At 34.6% G+C, this 20,140-nt stretch overlaps 1 protein-coding gene across 5 annotated transcripts; it reads right to left on the bottom strand.

The window, feature by feature from the left end:
* Positions 1 to 1,246: 1,246 nt before the first annotated feature.
* On the bottom strand, positions 1,247 to 19,723 carry LOC102608763 (equilibrative nucleotide transporter 3-like). 5 transcript variants are annotated; one of them, XM_006467854.4, is made up of 10 exons: positions 4,489 to 4,631; positions 4,004 to 4,076; positions 3,802 to 3,906; positions 3,405 to 3,560; positions 3,170 to 3,313; positions 2,971 to 3,076; positions 2,619 to 2,791; positions 2,366 to 2,526; positions 1,748 to 2,006; positions 1,247 to 1,657 (listed from the first exon to the last, which is right to left on the bottom strand). In XM_006467854.4, exons 2-10 carry the CDS (start codon positions 4,043 to 4,045, stop codon positions 1,544 to 1,546), a joined length of 1,260 nt encoding a protein of 419 aa, XP_006467917.2. In that variant the 5' UTR covers positions 4,046 to 4,076; positions 4,489 to 4,631; the 3' UTR covers positions 1,247 to 1,543. The 5 variants fall into 5 exon arrangements, with proteins under 5 accessions (XP_006467917.2, XP_006467918.2, XP_052287751.1 ...); XM_006467855.4 differs by having other exon boundaries at positions 4,004 to 4,063; positions 4,489 to 4,617; XM_052431791.1 differs by lacking the exons at positions 4,004 to 4,076; positions 4,489 to 4,631 and adding an exon at positions 19,628 to 19,714.
* Between the last annotated feature and the right edge of the window lie 417 nt (positions 19,724 to 20,140).

Here is a 20,140-nt window from a genome sequence, read left to right as displayed (position 1 = left end):
ACCAATGATTTGGCATCACCTTCGAGCCATACATCACTCCATCCATTTTCGAGTACCAACTCGAGGCCTCTTCGTAGTGCAGATAGTTCAGCAATGGTGCTAGTTGTTCTTCCTATGGATTCCGCATAACCCAGTAAGAATTCAGCCTTGTGGTCTCTGAAGATCCCTCCAATGCTGGATTTACCGGTTCTGCCTTTGCAGGATCCATCAAAGTTTAATTTAGTCCAGCCAATATCAGGTTTTTCCCATGATACAGGAATTGGTTCTTTGTGCCAATACCTGACCAATTTTAGAATTGGTCTATTTACAATTCTTTGGCACCTTGGAAAGTTAGTAAAGGATGATAACATCATTTTTAGAAATTTTTTGTTAAACAATATTTAAAACTTGAAGACAAGAAATCAAACGTCAAAGAAAACCAAGGAAATGAAACCATGTATGCAATATTTTCAGGATGTGATTATTGAAATTTCTCCGGAAGAGAAATATTTACAGTTGGAGAGGTTTATAGATAGAATTTACACATAAAAGATTCAATTTCATATCAACTTATGTTGAGAAATTTAATTATATAAATTTGTAAGTACCAAAACCTGTTGATGGCATTACCATGCAGAGGATTCAAAACTCAGGGAAGCAAACAGGATGAGAAAACCTTCAAAGGCAATGTGGATTGTGATGACATTTTTAATGTCAAAGAATGAATTTAAACCATCTCTTTTTAAAGATACCAATAAAGAGTTATTTCTTCACGTAATGTTTTATCAATAAAGAGGGAGTCGAGGAAAAGCAAGGCACATCCAGAATATTTCAGCAACAAGGCTACAATTTGATTCCCAGATAACGAAGATGGCCTGAGAGATTGTTACTTCAAGAACTCTCAAAACGTTTGCTGGTGAACACGATTTTGTACATATTATGTTTCTGTTTTCTTAAGGAGAAGCTTGAGCGCATAGGTTTTGTAAGGGGAAGAAGGGTTGTGTGACAAGAAAGAGTGGACATGTTTGAACAATTGTTGACCGTTAAACTCTAACTGTAGGAATAAGAAAAATTTATGTTGGTAGTTTATCCTTGAATGCTGGGGGTTTCAATAATTTTGATTGCCACGTGGCAAATATGGCCTAATAAACGATTGCTTCGAAATTTGCCGGCGAAAATTCAATTGCTGCTGAATTTGATACTGGCCAACTGTTGCAAAGTTCATATTCTATTAAGCAATTGAGAAAGAAAGAAGAAAGCAGATCAATTGTTTTGCAAAGATCAATTACATTCAAATTCAACTGGCATTAATTTTGAAAGTCCAACATAGTTAAATATTCATTCATAGGAACTGCTGTAGAAACTAGTCTGCAGGATGCCAACTTTGTTAGTGACCCCAATGAATGAAGTCTTTCTTTAAATTGCTCATGGTCTGTTCCCCTGGTAAGTGCTATTCTTCCTGAATTTGTGCGAAACTGTACAATCAATTCCTCTTACATCTTATTCTGAATGTATTCGTACTTAACTTTCTTCATCAGCAACAAGAGAAATTTTGCTCTCATCGTTAAAAGCCGTCTTTCTTACCAATGAGCCACAGCCAGTCAAGAGCAACCCCGGCAAATAAGCCGCCCAGGAGAAATAACACAAGTATGTTACCCAGTGCATTTTGCTCAGGTCCCTACAAAACGGAAAACCCAATCATTTGGTTAGGAAAAGATGAAAATCAAGCGTTATCGCAAAATAATGAAGAAGTATGGTGCCAACTAACCTTGTAACCTTTGGGTGCTACTGTCATAACACATACTGTCAGGTAACCATTTGTTAATCCCAAGAAGGAAGTGAGAAAGATCATCCATCCCTGATCACCATATTTAGCAGTGAAGTAAAATGCAGGGACGAGTAAGAAACGACAGAGAATAGTGATCATAAGGCCCTTTCTGGATTCCAATTTCACGCATTTCACGAGGGGAATGTATCTTGCTATTAGATCCCACACGTTGTATGATGCTATCAGAACAAGCGAATACCTGAAAGATCGCCAGCCATATAAAAAATCTGCAAGGGCTATCAATATGCTAAAATGTGTTTAGTTCAAAAGTTTAGTCAAGAGTCAAACTTTCCAATTTCAATTGTCAATTAATGGTACGCTGATTAATTTTTCAGTTTCAGTGAACATGAATACTACACAAGTTCTCAGAAAACTAGCTAAACATGGAGGCAAGATATTCAAATTCCAGCAATGAATATTATAGGGACAAAAATAATACTCCTTCAAAGCATATTCCCTTCAATTCTAAGACAAACAAAGTATATGCATTCAGCATATGTCCACGACTAAGATACAAGATGCAATCCAAATTTTCTTTTGCCATAGAACAGCACTTACCATTCACCCAACCGGTGCTGTCCAGTATTTTCATATAAGAATCCCGGAAAAATGGACAAAGTCAGCACGTAAATCAGAAACAGGTCCAGAGCATAATCAAAATTCTGGATGAATAGTTGCTTATTGCTCAACCGTTCATATTGTTTGGCTTCATCTTCAGCCTGCAGAACTGCCAAAGTTATTAGGAGAATTGGAATTGCAAAAAACATTCTCAAACAAGGAGCATATTAGTCGAAGTAAGATAAAATAATACCTGGGCTGCTTTTGTTTGGATGCCAGCAGCTGCAAGATCAGCTGAAACAGTTTTTGATCCTTCTGAAGCAGCCTTTGAGCGAAAGTACTTGACTATTGGGAGTTTTGGGAAGAAAAATGCATATAGGAGAATACATACAAACTCAAACGATGTACATATTGCCAGGAATAACACTGCAAAAAAGACAAAAAGAAACTCTCATTAATATAGCTTCTGGTATGTGGTAACCTATAGATGACTGTTCGTTCACTTTTCATTTTAAGCACCACAGAGTATGAGAAAAATCAACATTTACAGTTGAAAAATAGAAACACAAACCAAATTTTGTCTATTGACGAGAAAAGAAACGTACTAACTCCCTTGCGAAGACCATCATGAGACTTTTCAAACGCAGCCTTTGTTAGTAACCTCAAACCAGAGGTTAGAGCACCTGATGCAGCCAAACCAGCAAAGAAAGACTGCGGAACAGAATGCCAACATGTAGTAAGAAATAAATTCTCTTTTCAAAAATAGATTAGAAACAACTGTCAAAGCAAATTAGAAATATCAACCTGCATGAATTCAGGGTACATGAAGGATAAGTCCCCAACAATACCACCTTGAACATGGGCATCTGCGACTCCAAACAAAGCAACAAACACACATACACCAAGAAAAGGTCCAAGTCCTCCTTCTCCAGATGTGGCTAAATCCAACTGTCAGAAAGCAGTAGCAAATCAGACATAAATTTGCTGGAAGCAATTTATAATCAAGATACAGTGCAGAAAAAAGCATTACAGTACTTACAAGTAGGAGTGCCAAAGTACTTGCAAAGAAAATAATGTAACCAGTAATGTTTCTCTTTCTGGTATCGATCTTTGATTCATTGTATGCAAGTATTGCCATTGTTCCAAGCGCAAATGGTTGATAAACAAGGGTAAGCGCCCTTGTTGGATGATATTTCTGCAAAAGAAATGAAAACATCATTAAACTAGGCACCTAATGCTCATAAATAGTTCTATAATTTGATTTTCTAAGCAGGCTAAATATCCAATTCCTAATCAAATCAATTATTAAATAATAATAATAATAATAATAATAATAACAATTGCCCTCTTTCCTGCTTATAAAGTAACTTAACACTGATTTTCAAAAGCAGCAATTAAAGGAAGATGGGATAATGAAACATCAGCTACCCACCTACCTTGAACAAGTTATTGTAGTAATCTCCTATTGTCAGCATACTGTTCCAAGAGATAAGGGAGCCGATCCCGAGAACCCAACAGACTGCCATAGCTTTGTACTTCCCCTGGTGATTACAGGAATCAAATGAATATCAAATTTAACATAACTAATTTTGAAGCAACTTAAAGTATGAATCAACGAAAGAAAGATCAAGTACTAACCTCAAGCCTTAGTGGGGTTTCAGTTTCAACAGCAAGAGTCATGACTGCTCCCTCTAAAATCTATTGATCAACGCTTACAACAGAAACAATATAAACTTTAATTTAAGCAGTCTAAAAGTTTGACTCCTTACATGGGAGTTGATATTATCACAAACAGATAAAGATTAAGATATAGGATCTCCTATGTTACGTTTAACGTAAGATACACCCATACACAACAACAGTAACTATTGATGGGGCCTACTACTATTACTGTGTGTGTGCTAAGTTACGTTATACGTAACTCAGACCTTAAGATATTAGTCTATGAAATAGGTAATGCAAAAAGAGCACAATTAAAAAGTCATCACAGTATGATTACGTTACAGTCAAGGTATTCTGTGCATTAAAAAAGGAATGCAATTTGTGAATTCAGAAATATGAGAAAGACAAATATTTTATAACTAATTACAAGACTAAAAAACAGAACTTGAGAAAGCGAATACCTTAGTTTATGCTGGCAAAAATATCAGAAACAATGAAGGCTGAAGCAGCAACCATACATGGAGTAGAAGTTATATATATAGAAAGAAAAAGGAACAGGAAGCCTGACTATAATTTTATAAAAGGAAGAGTGTGAACTGAAAAGTATGAAAGCAAAAGTAGGTCAGCATTTAAAAGTTGAAAAATTATTTAAAGAGTTTTTTTTTTTTTTTTTTCAAATTAATGATCCAAGAGATTCAAGATTCCTGAAAACGGTGGATAGAATAATATAGACGCAGTGATTCATATCCACAGGTAAATAAAGTAGGGAGCGGGTAGTAAGGAAAGAGTATCAAAAGAATCTTGGCGCAAGAAAATTGCTTTCATTGCACGTGTATTTATTAGTCAAAACCTACCGTCCGCACTCCACAGCCCACAAGCAACGCAAGTTTAGTGGATACAAAAGGCCAAAAATTAAAAATGTAAAATAACATTAATTATATATATGAATTCTCCGGTTAGGCCAAAAATTAACTTAGAGACATTATTAACTTATATAATTTTATGGTTAATTAAACACTAACTCTATTAAATAATATGATTTAATATTGAATTGAACACTAATTATATTAAATCATATGGTCAAATAATGAGAAAAAAATAAAGACATAATAAAAAGAAAAAACTTCATGCATATATATTTCCATTAATTTTTGGAGACAATGAAGTAGGTATCTGCATGAAAATTCGTGCACCAAAAAGTAACATTCTAAATAAATATATATAGAGAGAGAGAGAGAGAGTCATGCTTAGTTTTATATGCGTCATCATACAGTAAGATTAATTTGGTAAATATATTCAGGGAAGGAAAATATATCTTGGATTTTAATTCGGTAAGTTACAATTGCGGCTACGCATTGCAAAAGACAGTTGGCATTAGATGCAGAATCATTACGTGTGAAAGGTAACCAATTTGGTGCCCTAAAATTTGAAGGAGAAGTCAAATATGAGAAAGAAACAAAGTTGTCCACGCTCTATCAATGTTAGTTATATATTTCGACACACCAAATTTTTAAACAAGGGGTTGATGTGAACAAATAAATATATATATATAAATAATGGCCCGTCTGTCAAAGCTCAAAAGGTTAAAGGGCCTCTGGGCCTGATATAATCTGTGTGAATTATTATCCTCTGTTTATGCATGTCGGTTCCGTTTGTAGTCAAAGCCATGAGGTATCCCCATTTGGTGATCGTGATTCTTTTATATGCCTTGAAATGTGTGTCATTGAAAAGGAAGGAAATTTAAAATTATAATATTTGACATTTCTTATGCTTCGCTTAAGATTGAGGTTGAACAGTTATAATTTAAAAAATTTACACTAAAATATTTAGTAAATTATTAATTTATGTAGTTTGAAAGTTAAGTTAATTTGATTTTACTCTTATATAATGAAAAATTTATTATATATTTACTAATTTTGTTAAAATTATTATTTAAAAATTATATTTAGTACGTAATATTAATTTTTATTTTATAATTATAATTTTTTTCTACAACAGCTCTAGTTTAAAAGTTACAGCACCTCAATCCCAAAGAGAATCTTAATTTTCCATGGTGCCCACTTGATTTGATTTACTAGTATTTCAGTTCGATGACCATATTTCTCCTAATTAAATAGCTACAGTCATTCTGTTGCTGAAGTTGATGTTACAAGATCACAAGAGAAAATCCAGAAGCCGCGATTGGGCATACCTAAGTCCAATCCATAAGAGGCTGGATTCGTTTGGGTGGTGACAAAGCTTGCAGAGTGTTGTTTCTATTTTTGCGATGGAAAATGATAAATAATTGTTGGTAAGTTCGTTGTCAATTTTGTATATACGAATGTGTTTGTGTTCTATAGTTAACTCTTAACTCCGGCATCCCACCCATCCTCACCACTAGAGCTGGCAAAACGGGTCATCGGGTCGTGTTCGTGTCGTGTCAGCTTCGTGTCGTGTCAAATTTATGTTGACCCAAACCCGACTCATTTAATAATCGTGTCAAAATATTGAGACCCAAACCCGACACAGAAAAATAATCGGGTTACCCAATAACCCGTTTAATATCTATATATTGAACAAAAGTTACATAAAATATTTACACACTCTTATACATACGTATGTATATAAATACATACATACATACATACATACATACATACATACATACATAATTTATCGATATTATAAAATATATATATCTACCAATATATTACACATTTACACTATTGAGGTTTTAATTATATATATATATATATATATATATATATATATATATATAATATTATATATCAATATTATAAAATATACATGTCTATCAATTTTTACACATTTATATTATTGAAGCTCTAAATGTATGTAAAATTTTATAAATAAAACACTGTGTTTATATTCACCATTTTAAAGAATAAAAAAAAGAAAATCATCTCTAATATTTGAGTTTTAATTATAAGAATATGTAAATTATTTTAAAATAGAAAATATAATCAGGTCATTGATCGGGTAAATGGGTCAAGAATTTTAACCCAAACCCAATACGGAAAAAAATCGTGTTGACCCAGACCCGACCCATTTAATAATCGTGTTAAATTTAACGACCCATACCTATTTATTTATGTCGTGTTCGTATCGAGTAATCGGATCGTGTCAAATTTTGCCAGCTCTACTCACCACCCCTCCAGATTAAGCATATCCCTCGCACTTCAACCCTTGCAACGCTTTAAGTGCCAAATTAATTATATTATCTTTTGGAGGTAGGTCTAATGTCTCTCTCTCTCTCTCTCTTTGTGCGTGTCATAATATCATCTATATAAATAAGAATTTTTTTTTCTAATGCATGTCATAATATCATCTCTCTCTATATATATAAGAAATTTTTTTAATCCGAATTTGTAATTCGGGAATAAAATCGAGAACGAGTTGGCAATAATATGAACATATTTTATAATATTATCAAATAATTTATAATGTTATAAAAATATGTTTACATCATTATCAACTCGTCGCGAACTTCAATAAAATTTAAAATCTTGAATCCGATCACTACTCTATATAAATAATATTAATAATAGCAATAATAATAATTCTCTAAATGAGAATGTCTTTATTTTAATAAATTGAGGAGCCACAAAAATTTTGAAAATATATATTTCAATACATTAATATATAAAAAAATAAAACTCTCCAATATATTAAAAAATATATTTTTTTTAATTTTACTGGCATCATGCCCTCATTATAAAATGGCTATATAAATATTTAAAAAAATTGAAAAAAGCGATCTGAATTAAAAAAAAAAAAAAAGGAAAAAGAAAATAAACCTCACGATATATCAACTTGAAAATAAGAACATAACGTACGTGTGTTGGAAAAATTCATCCGACCATATAATAGTTACCATCCTTTGAGTGCTAGTTTAGCTATTGAGTAAGCTATGCCATTACATAATTTAGGAGTGTCCTAAGCTTTGAAATTTTAATAATTCTTTTTGGTTCCCAGAATTTCTGAGATCACCTAAAATATTTTTGTCGTGCTACCTTTTCTATTCTAAAACCCCAGAATCCATCCCCCCAACAATGTTCAAGGCAACTTGCATTCCCCACTGCACGGAAGTGGCTTCAGCCATTACCATATTGCCAAAATATTTAGTTGCTGTGACAACAGCAACTATACAATTGCTATCAGAGTCTCTAACCATAACTGTGGAACCCGCTACTTGTTTTCCAGCACCAACAACAGCATTCACATTTTAGCCAGCCATTAGAAGGGGGCACCACTGTTTTTGCTTCTCAGCATTAGTATGGTAGGGTTTTCTTTCTTTTTTTTCCCCTAGAACAACATCTATCTCTTGCATTCCAAATAACCCAAAATAAAGCTACAACTAACTCTCCATCTAGCCTAGTCTGCTGCTGAGGCCAAAAATACAGCAAACTGACTATATCCTGAATATTCTCGTCGTGAAAATCAGCTGCCAGTAGAGAGTTTTGCCAAATTTTCCTTGACATTCTACATTCCAACAGAGCATAAAATATGCTCTCTGTTTTACTACAGCAAACACCTAGGCTCTTGCAGTACTTTTTTTCCCCACAAAAGTCTCTACAGTGGGAAGTAAGTCTTTGGTAGCTCTCGAAAGAAATATTTTCACCTTCTTTGGTAAAGCAAGCTTCCAAATGACACTCCACTGGTTTCGATTACTAGCAGAACAGCTTGGACGATCAGGGTACTTCAGCTTCAAAGCCTCCTGGTAGTCACTCTTTACTGAGTATTAACCTCTTTTATCATAATATAACATAAATTGATCCTCATTTGGTCTTCTTGGGGGTGGGATTTGCATAATGGCGTCTGCATCTTCTATTTTTGAAATGTTCACAAATCAAAGCTTCCTTCCAGCGTTGATCGGCATCAAATTAGCTCCGTAACAGTAGTTTCTATCGCTATTGTTGGAGCTGAAATTGTTTAAAAGTTAAAGGTTTGGGTATCCAATTACTCTTGTACACCTGGACATCTGACCACCCCTAATTTTCCACCTCGACCATTTGTAAATCACTTGCCTTCCCCACAAAATACTCCTCCTCCAAATGAAAGATGGCTTTGATCCCATGCCTGCACCCAAAAGCCCTGAATGTTTGAAGTATCTAGCTTTCAAGACTCTTGCCACCAATGAGGTTGGAAACTGTATGATTCTCTATCCTTGCTTAAATATAAGAGGTTAGTTGAAGCTTGAAAAATTCTCTGAATCCTTTTCCACTTCTTGCTTTGGTTTTGCTCATCCTATCCCACCTCGCCCAATAAATACTTCTTTTCTCTTGTTTTGTTTCCCACCAGAATCTTGCCACCGTCTTACTACTATTGCAGCAGCTAGAAATGATCATGCCAACCTGGTTTTATTTTTCATTTTTTATTTTTTTTGGTTCTATCACTCTCCGATAAACTTACTGACTTTATTCACCAAGATATTAAGCAGTATTTGCATGCTTATTTGCTTTTCAAGAGAGAAGACAAAAGCCTCAATACGCATGCTTCTTTGTTTTCAAGAAATTCCAAGGAATAAAGTCCCCAACAAAATCATCCAATGGTAAAAAGATAAATAATAAAGTGAACCTTAAACTCAAACATTATATAAATATGATGAACTCAAGATATTAAAATAATAAAATTCAACTTTTGAAATGTTCAGCTCAGAGCATGAATTTTCTATTTTACATTTTAAAAAAATATTCATTGTATTCACAATTTTATAGTTTATAAATTTTTGTTTTTATTATATTAAGCTTTAAAATTTAGGCTCATATATGTTATGGGTGGGTTAAATAAACATTAAAATATGTATTTTTATTTAAAAAATTATATATATTTTTTTTTATTTATCAAACTTTCGGGCCAGGCTTGAACATTTTAGATAAAGCCCAATGTTAGAATGTTAAGGAAATGAGTCCAAGCCCTTATAAGGTAATTTCTCTTGTATAAGGGTAGGTTTTTCGCTAATAATTGTAGTAGTGAATTTTTAAATTGGTTATTGCTCGACATGTTTTTAGGGTGCACTAAAATTGATGTATCTAAATTCCCAGTAAATTTCAGATGTAACTCAAAAGGGAGGAAAAAAAATGTGCACTAACTATGTATCAATGGGTTTGCTTTCGAATTTACTATTATGTGTTAAAACTCGAAATTGAAAATAATAAAGAGGTGAGTTCTCATTTGTTACAATAATTTTTTTTTTTATAATCATTTGTTACAAGATTGTTATCTTTAAAATGGTTAGATTGGAATAAGCATTCTCACACACTAAATACATATCATTGCCCCTATTATTAAGGCAATAATTGTTACTCAAAATTTGAGATACCATGAGTGCAAAACGTACACCCAAGTACGCAAAACAACTAAGGTTTAAATTTATGGTAATATTATTATAGGTGGGCTATATGAACCTATTAATTTTCTTTCTACCTATTAATTTTCTTTCTACATATTCTTTTCAATTAATCTTTTATTATTAATAATTTTTTTAATTAAGGAAATCACCTAACTAACCATATGTTTTCTTTCTCTAACTAACCTTATTTTATTTTTCTCTCATTCCTTCACTTTCTCACCAATTTTGACATTTCTTTTTAGTGGTAGTTTGCAAATAATTTTGAAAGATAAGACAAACTGCTCAAAATTCAAATAGATATTGTTAGTATTGTAACGTGCCTTCTTTGCACAATTATATCAATCAATGATTTGGCATCACCTTCGAGCCATACATCACTCCATCCATTTTCGATAACCAACTCGAGGCCTCTTCTTAGTGCAGATAGTTCAGCAATGGTGCTAGTTGTTCTTCCTATGGATTCCGCATAACCCAGTAAGAATTCAACCTTGTCGTCTCTGAAGATCCCTCCAATGCTGGATTTACCGGTTCTGCCTTTGCACGATCCATCAAAGTTTAATTTGGTCCAGCCAATATCAGGTTTTTCCCATGATACAGGAATTGGTTCTTTGTGCCAATACCTGACCAATTTTAGAATTGGTCTATTTACAATTCTTTGGCACCTTGGAAAGTTAGTAAAGGATGATAACATCATTTTTAGAAATTTTTTGTTAAAAAATATTTAAAACTTAAAGACAAGAAATCAAACGTCAAAGAAACCAAGGAAATGAAACCATGTATGCAATATTTTCAGGATGTGATTATTGAAATTTCTCCGGAAGAGAAATATTTACAGTTGGAGAGGTTTATAGATAGAATTTACGCATAAAAGATTCAATTTCATATCAACTTATGTTGAGAAATTTAATTATATAAATTTGTAAGTACCAAAACCTGTTGATGCCATTACCATGCAGAGGATTCAAAACTCAGGGAAGCAAACAGGATGAGAAAACCTTCAAAGGCAATATGGATTGTGATGACATTTTTAATGTCAAAGAATGAATTTAAACCATCTCTTTTTAAAGATACCAATAAAGAGTTATTTCTTCGCGTAATGTTTTATCAATAAAGAGAGAGTCGAGGAAAAGCAAGGCACATTCAGAATATTTCAGCAACAAGGCAACAATTTGATTCCCAGATAACGAAGATGGCCTGAGAGATTGTTACTTCAAGAACTCTCAAAACGTTTGCTGGTGAACACGATTTTGTACATATTATGTTTTTGTTTTCTTAAGGAGAAGCTTGAGCGCATAGGTTTTGTAAGGGGAAGAAGGGTTGTGTGACAAGAAAGAGTGGACATGTTTGAACAATTGTTGACCGTTAAACTCTAACTGTGGGAATAAGAAAAATTTATGTTGGTAGTTTATCCTTGAATGCTGGGGGTTTCAATAATTTTGATTGCCACGTGGCAAATATGGCCTAATAAACGATTGCTTCGAAATTTGCCGCGAAAATTCAATTGCTGCTGAATTTGATACTGGCCAACTGTCGCAAAGTTCATATTCTATTAAGCAATTGAGAAAGAATGAAGAAAGCAGATCAATTGTATTAACGTATAGAATTCGTATAGCATTCGGTTTTGTATATAGAAGTCCTATAGAATTCGGTTTCACATTTAAGGCAATTAGATTTGTATATATATTATGAATCTATAATGCTTTTCTACTTAGGATTCTATTCTTTAGGGCTGTACATCTATATATATATGTAGCAACGTTAATGCAATATATAACAAGAGTTTTATTCATAAACTTCGTTCTTTATTTTACATGGTATCAGAGCTTTACTCACTTATCAAATTATTATCTCCGTTCTTTTGCTTTTGTTTAAATACTCATGGCAGATGGTTAATCATCAAAACAAGCTACCATCCTTAATAAACAGGAGGATAATGTCTTCCTTGTCCACCCATCAGATAGTCCAACTGCTGTATTGGTTTCTCCTTTACTTACTGGTGATAACTATGGTACATGGGTAAGGGCAATGACTATGGCTTTACGAGTGAAAAACAAGCTCGGTTTTGTTGATGGAACTATATCAAAACCAGATGAAGATGATGGTGGTAGATGGCAATGTTGTAATGATCTTGTTGGATCTTAGGTGTTGAACTCCATACCAAGTGAACTTGCAGGAAGTGTGTTGTATGCACAGTCTGCTAGAGAAGTATGGCAGGATTTGCAAGAACGTTTTCAGCAGACCAATGCGCCAAAAATCTATGAACTCAAACATGCCATCTCTAATTTACGACAATGAGATGCATCTGTTTCACTTTATTATACTCGCATGAAGGCGCTTTGGGATGAGTTGAATTCTCTACAACAAATAGGACCATGTACTTGTGCGAATGCAAAAACTGTCAGTCAATTGCAGCAACTAGATCGAGCTATGGAGTTTCTTCAAGGCTTACATGATAGATATGCAGCAACGAGGAGTCAGATTTTGTTGATGGATCCTTTTCCTAATGCAAATAAAATTTATTCCCTTGTGAGGCAAGAAGAAAAACAACAAGATCTTCACGCTATAGGGGGATCTCCAGAAGCTGCAGCATTGACAACATAAAGCCAAAATTCATTTGGAAATAGGAATTGGAATAACAATTCTGCAGTAGATAACAAAGGAGGAAACTTGAATGCAAATGGTGGCAGACCATCGTGTGAACACTGTGGAAAATTAGGCCACACAAAACAAAAATGTTTTGAGTTAAATGGATATCCACCAAATTGGAGAAGACGTGGACAAGGTAATAAAAATGAGATTAAAGCTGCCATGGCAACAAATAGCAATCAAGACGTCCAAGCACCAATATTTACTCAAGAGCAATATCAAAAACTCCTAGCTATGTTGTCCTCTTCAGGTAGTCTACATACTGCCAATCTTGCAGGTATAGCACTTAATTCCTCTTTATCACATACTTGGATCATAGATACAGGCGCTACTAATCATATGTGTAGTTCACTAGATTTTTTTCACTCTTATGAACCATGTCATGTTCCTGTTCACGTTCAATTACCAGATGGTACAGTAGCATAAGTTACTCACATAGGGAAAGTCTCATTTTCACCAGATTTTTTATTAGACAAAGTATTTTACATTCTGAGTTTTAAGTTTAATTTACTGTCTGTTAGTCAGTTAACCAAATCAAATAAATATAAGGTAATTTTTTCTTCCAATTTTTGTGAGTTTCAGGACCTATACACGAAGAAGCAGATTGTCAAGGGTAGACTTCGTGAAGGTCTTTTCTACATCCAACTTCCAGCTGCATTTTCTTTCACCTCCCAAATCACCTCTGCACATGAGATTGATCTTTGGCATTTGAGACTTGGCCACCCTTCTCTTGGACGTTTAGAGCATTTTTCAAAAACTTGTCATATGGTTAGTTTTAATAAAGAATATGTTTGTAATATTTGTCCTAAAGCAAAACAAACTAGAAAGCCATTTTCCATTAGTAGCATCAAAAGTAAAATACCTTTTGAATTAATCCATTGTGATGTTTGGGGTCCTTTTTCAACTTCAAGTTTTTCAGGGGCTCATTATTTTTTAACCATTGTTGATGATTATACTCGATGCACTTGGTTATATTTAATGAAAACCAAATCCGAAACCCAATTGCATTTATGTTCTTTTCATGCATTGATAAAAACTCAATTTAATGCTAACATTAAAATTGTGCGTTCTGACAATGGGACTGAATTTCTTGTTAAAGAATTACATAAAAATTTTTTAGACCAAGGGATTATGCATCAAAGAAGTTGCGTTCGAACACCGCAACAGAATGGTGTGGTTGAGCGTAAACATCGCCATCTTCTCAAAGTTGCGCGAGGTCTACGTTTTCAAGCCAATTTGCCAATTAAATTCTGGGGGGAGTGTGTTCTTACTGCAGCATATTTGATCAATAAATTGCCTAGTGATGTTCTTAATGGAAAAACCCCACATGAAATGCTTTTTGGTATAGCATCAGATTTATCACGCCTAAAATTTTTTGGTTGCTTGTGTTTTGCCAAAAAATTACAAGTTAAAAATAAATTTGATCAGCGGGCGAAAATGAGAATTTTTATTGATTATCCTTTTAGTAAAAAAGGATATCGGATTTATTATATTGAATCTAAGACAATCTATATGTCACGTGATGTTCTCTTTTATGAACATATTTTTCCTTTTAAGGATGTTAAATCACCGGTTTTTTCTGCACGTGTCACTAATGAGTTTTTATTTGATGAATTTTTTTTTGAGTCCAATACTCTTTTATCACCTTCTCCTAATGAAAACATAAGTTCATCACATGCTCTTCATGAACGTGACCCACCTTTGCAAGACAAAGACCCATCCGTGACCAATTCTTCTTCTCCTGACACCACTCATAAACACATAATAACTGAAACATCATCTACCCAACAGCCTGGTTCACCAGCAGATGCAACCTTAGATTCATCACTTTCTTTAGGCAACCAAAATATCCAAACTCCCACACGACCCCAACGTGATAGACGCCCACCAGCTTACCTTCAAGATTATTGTACCTTGGCTTCTCACAATTCTACCCATGCTGATCTTGTTTCTTCGTCTCCAGGTAAGAAATATCATCTTCACAATTTTATTTCTTACCATCGTTTTTCTCCAGCACATAAGTCTTTTTTGTCTGCCATTACCTCTACAACCGAACGAAGTTTTTTCATGAGGCAGTCAAGTTACCTGAGTGGCGCAAAGCCATGGAGGATGAGATAACAGCTCTTGAGAAAAATAATACCTGGACTCTGACTCATTTGTCGGATGGTAAAAAGGCTATTGACAGCAGATGGGTTTACAAAATTAAATATCAATCCGATGGCACCATTGAACGTTACAAAGCTCGTTTAGTTGCTAAGGGATATACTCAAACAGAAGGCATTGATTATCATGCTACTTTTTCACTGTTTGCTAAGCTTGTCACTGTGAGAGCTTTACTTTCTCTTGCGGCTGTTAAAGGTTGGATTTTAGAACAATTATATGTAAGCAATGCTTTTTTACAAGGAAATTTAGAGGAAGAAGTTTATATGCAAGTACCACAAGGTTTTTCTAAGCAGGGGGAGCATCTAGTCTGCAAACTCAACAAATCTATCTACGAATTAAAACAAGCATCCAAAAATTGGTTTTCCAAGTTTTCTGCTACCATTCAACAAGCTGGTTTTCACCAATCTAAGGCTGACTATTCATTATTTGTAAAAACTAATGCCAAATTTTCAACCTTTGTGTTAGTTTATGTTGATGATATTATCGTAGCAGGGAATGATGCTGCTGAGGTTAGCAGAATTAAAGATTTTCTTGCACAGAAATTTTACATCAAGGCATTAGGGAAGTTGAAGTATTTTTTGGGGATAGAAGTGACACGGTCATCATGTGGGATTTTCTTAAGTCAGCGAAAATATGCCCTGGATATTTTAAAGGATGTTGGTTTACTTGCTGGACGAGTTTCTCATTTTCCAATGGAACAACAACTTCGGCTTTCATCTACGGATGACGAACTTTTATCATATCCCTCAAGTTATCGACGTCTTGTAGGTCGGTTGATCTATCTCACAATTACCAGGCCTGATATTGTCTTTGCAGTACATGTTTTAAGTCGATTTATGCGTGAACCACGAACTACTCATATGGATGCTGCCATTCGAGTGCTTCGGTATTTAAAAGGCTCACCAAGCAAGGGTATCTTATTATCTTCAACAAGTGACTTACATATCCGGGGTTACTGTGATGCGGATTGGGGTAGTTGTCCTACTACACGTCGGTCTGTTACTGGTTATTGTACTTTCCTTGGTGACAGCCCTATATCTTGGAAAACAAAGAAGCAAAATGTGGTCTCTCGATCTACAGCAGAAGCTAAGTATCGCTCCTTGGCTGATCTTTCATGTGAATTACAGTGGCTCAAAGCACTTTTTGCTGATTTGGGGCACCTTCAACATGATCCTATGACTGTTTATTGTGATAATCAATCAGCCTTATATATCGCCGAGAATCCTGTCTATCATGAGCGAACAAAGCACATTGAGTTAGATTGTCATTTCGTGCGAGAGCGTGTGCAATCCAATTTGTTATTACCACTGCATATTCCTACTTCCATGCAAGTAGCTGATGTGTTTACAAAACCTCTCGGACATGCTCTTTTCCATCATCATATACGCAAGTTGGGCGTTGTTGATCTCCACGCTCCACCTTGAGGGGGAGTATTAATGTATAGCATTTGGTTTTGTATATAGAAGTCGTATAGAATTCGGTTTCACATTTAAGGCAATTAGATTTGTATATATATTATGAATCTACAATGCTTTTCTACTTAGGATTCTATTCTTTAGGGCTGTACATCTATATATATATGTAGCAACGTTAATGCAATATATAACAAGAGTTTTATTCATAAACTCTGTTCTTTATTTTACAAATTGTTTTGCAAAGATTAATTATATTCAAATTCAACTGGCATTAATTTTGAAAGTCCAACGTAGTTAAATATTCATTCATAGGAATTGCTGTGGAAACTAGTCTGCAGGATGCCAACTTTGTTAGTGACCCCAATGAATGAAGTCTTTCTTTAAATTACTCATGGTCTGTTCCCCTGGTAAGTGCTATTCTTCCTAGATTTGTGCGAAACTGTACAATCATTTCCTCTTACATCTTATTCTGAATGTATTCGTACTTAACTTTCTTCATCAGCAACAAGAGAAATTTTGCTCTCATCGTTAAAAGCCGTCTTTCTTACCAATGAGCCACAGCCAGTCAAGAGCAACCCCGGCAAATAAGCCGCCCAGGAGAAATAACACAAGTATGTTACCTAGGGCATTTTGCTCAGGTCCCTACAAAACGGAAAACCCAATCATTTGGTTAGGAAAAGATGAAAATCAAGCGTTATCGCAAAATAATGACGAAGTATGGTGCCAACTAACCTTGTAACCTTTGGGTGCTACTGTCATAACACATACTGTCAGGTAACCATTTGTTAATCCCAAGAAGGAAGTGAGAAAGATCATCCATCCCTGATCACCATATTTAGCAGTGAAGTAAAATGCAGGGACGAGTAAGAAACGACAGAGAATAGTGATCATAAGGCCCTTTCTGGATTCCAATTTCACGCATTTCACGAGGGGAATGTATCTTGCTATTAGATCCCACACGTTGTATGATGCTATCAGAACAAGCGAATACCTGAAAGATCGCCAGCCATATAAAAAATCTGCAAGGGCTATCAATATGCTAAAATGTGTTTAGTTCAAAAGTTTAGTCAAGAGTCAAACTTTCCAATTTCAATTGTCAATTAATGGTACGCTGATTAATTTTTCAGTTTCAGTGAACATGAATACTACACAAGTTCTCAGAAAACTAGCTAAACATGGAGGCAAGATATTCAAATTCCAGCAATGAATATTATAGGGAAAAAAATAATACTCCTTCAAAGAATATTCCCTTCAATTCTAAGACAAACAAAGTATATGCATTCAGCATATGTCCACGACTAAGATACAAGATGCAATCCAAATTTTCTTTTGCCATAGAACAGCACTTACCATTCACCCAACCGGTGCTGTCCAGTATTTTCATATAAGAATCCCGGAAAAATGGACAAAGTCAGCACGTAAATCAGAAACAGGTCGAGAGCATAATCAAAATTCTGGATGAATAGTTGCTTATTGCTCAACCGTTCATATTGTTTGGCTTCATCTTCAGCCTGCAGAACTGCCAAAGTTATTAGGAGAATTGGAATTGCAAAAAACATTCTCAAACAAGGAGCATATTAGTCGAAGTAAGATAAAATAATACCTGGGCTGCTTTTGTTTGGATGCCAGCAGCTGCAAGATCAGCTGAAACAGTTTTTGATCCTTCTGAAGCAGCCTTTGAGCGAAAGTACTTGACTATTGGGAGTTTTGGGAAGAAAAATGCATATAGGAGAATACATACAAACTCAAACGATGTACATATTGCCAGGAATAACACTGCAAAAAAGACAAAAAGAAACTCTCATTAATATAGCTTCTGGCATGTGGTAACCTATAGATGACTGTTCGTTCACTTTTCATTTTAAGCACCACAGAGTATGAGAAAAATCAACATTTACGGGCTGTTCGAGAGACGTAGTGACTACTGAGTGAAAAAACAAGTTTACAGTTGAAAAATAGAAACACAAACCAAATTTTGTCTATTGACGAGAAAAGAAACGTACTAACTCCCTTGCGAAGACCATCATGAGACTTTTCAAAGGCAGCCTTTGTTAGTAATCTCAAACCAGAGGTTAGAGCACCTGATGCAGCCAAACCAGCAAAGAAAGACTGCAGAACAGAATGCCAACATGTAGTCAGAAATAAATTCTCTTTTCAAAAATAGATTAGAAACAACTGTCAAAGCAAATTAGAAATATCAACCTGCATGAATTCAGGGTACATGAAGGACAAGTCCCCAACAATACCACCTCGAACATGGGCATCTGCGACTCCAAACAAAGCAACAAACACACATACACCAAGAAAAGGTCCAAGTCCTCCTTCTCCAGATGTGGCTAAATCCAACTGTCAGAAAGCAGTAGCAAATCAGACATAAATTTGCTGGAAGCAATTTATAGTCAAGATACAGTGCAGAAAAAAGCATCACAGTACTTACAAGTAGGAGTGCCAAAGTACTTGCAAAGAAAATAATGTAACCAGTAATGTTTCTCTTTCTGGTATCGATCTTTGATTCATTGTATGCAAGTATTGCCATAGTTCCAAGCGCAAATGGTTGATAAACAAGGGTAAGCGCCCTTGTTGGATGATATTTCTGCAAAAGAAATGAAAACATCATTAAACTAGGCACCTAATGCTCATAAATAGTTCTATAATTTGATTTTCTAAGCAGGCTAAATATCCAATTCCTAATCAAATCAATTATTAAATAATAATAACAATAACAATTGCCCTCTTTCCCGCTTATAAAGTAACTTAACACTGATTTTCAAAAGCAGCAATTAAAGGAAGATGTGATAATGAAACATCAGCTACCCACCTACCTTGAACAAGTTATTGTAGTAATCTCCTATTATCAGCATACTGTTCCAAGAGATAAGGGAGCCGATCCCGAGAACCCAACAGACTGCCATAGCTTTGTACTTCCCCTGGTGATTACAGGAATCAAATGAATATCAAATTTAACATAACTAATTTTGAAGCAACTTATAGTATGAATCAACGAAAGAAAGATCAAGTACTAACCTCAAGCCTTAGTGGGGTTTCAGTTTCAACAGCAAGAGTCATGACTGCTCCCTCTAAAATCTATTGATCAACGCTTACAACAGAAACACTATAAACTTTAATTTAAGCAGTCTAAAAGTTTGACTCCTTACATGGGGTTGATATTATCACAAACAGATAAAGATTAAGATATAAGATCCCCTATGTTATATTTAACGTAACATACACCCACACACAGTAATAGTAACTATTGGTGGAACCTGCTACTATTGCTGTGTGTGTGCTAAGTTACGTTATACGTAACTCAGGCCTTAAGATATTGGTCTATGAAATAGGTAATGCAAAAATAGCACAATTAAAAAGTTATCATGATTACGTTATAGTCAAGGTATTCTGTGCATTAAAAAAAGAATGCAATTTGTGAATTCAGAAATATGAGAAAGACAAATATTTTATAACTAATTACAAGACTAAAAAACCGAACTTGAGAAAGCGAATACCTTAGTTTATGCTGAACAATGAAAATAAACCTCA

This window comes from Citrus sinensis, chromosome 2, assembly GCF_022201045.2.
Source record: "Citrus sinensis cultivar Valencia sweet orange chromosome 2, DVS_A1.0, whole genome shotgun sequence".
NCBI classification, from domain to species: Eukaryota; Viridiplantae; Streptophyta; class Magnoliopsida; order Sapindales; family Rutaceae; genus Citrus; species Citrus sinensis.
Note: the sequence above shows the minus strand (reverse complement) of the source record. Positions and strands in the feature narration are given on the sequence as shown.

Coding starts and splice junctions, on each gene's coding strand:
- LOC102608763 (XM_006467856.4), bottom strand. CDS start 19,669: ATGACTCTTGCTGTTGAAACTGAAACCCCACTAAGGCTTGAG. Junction 18,950..19,040: donor GTACTTTGGCACTCCTACTT/GTAAGTACTGTG, acceptor GCTTTCTGACAG/TTGGATTTAGCCACATCTGG. Junction 17,246..17,335: donor TAGCACCCAAAGGTTACAAG/GTTAGTTGGCAC, acceptor TCCGTTTTGTAG/GGACCTGAGCAAAATGCCCT.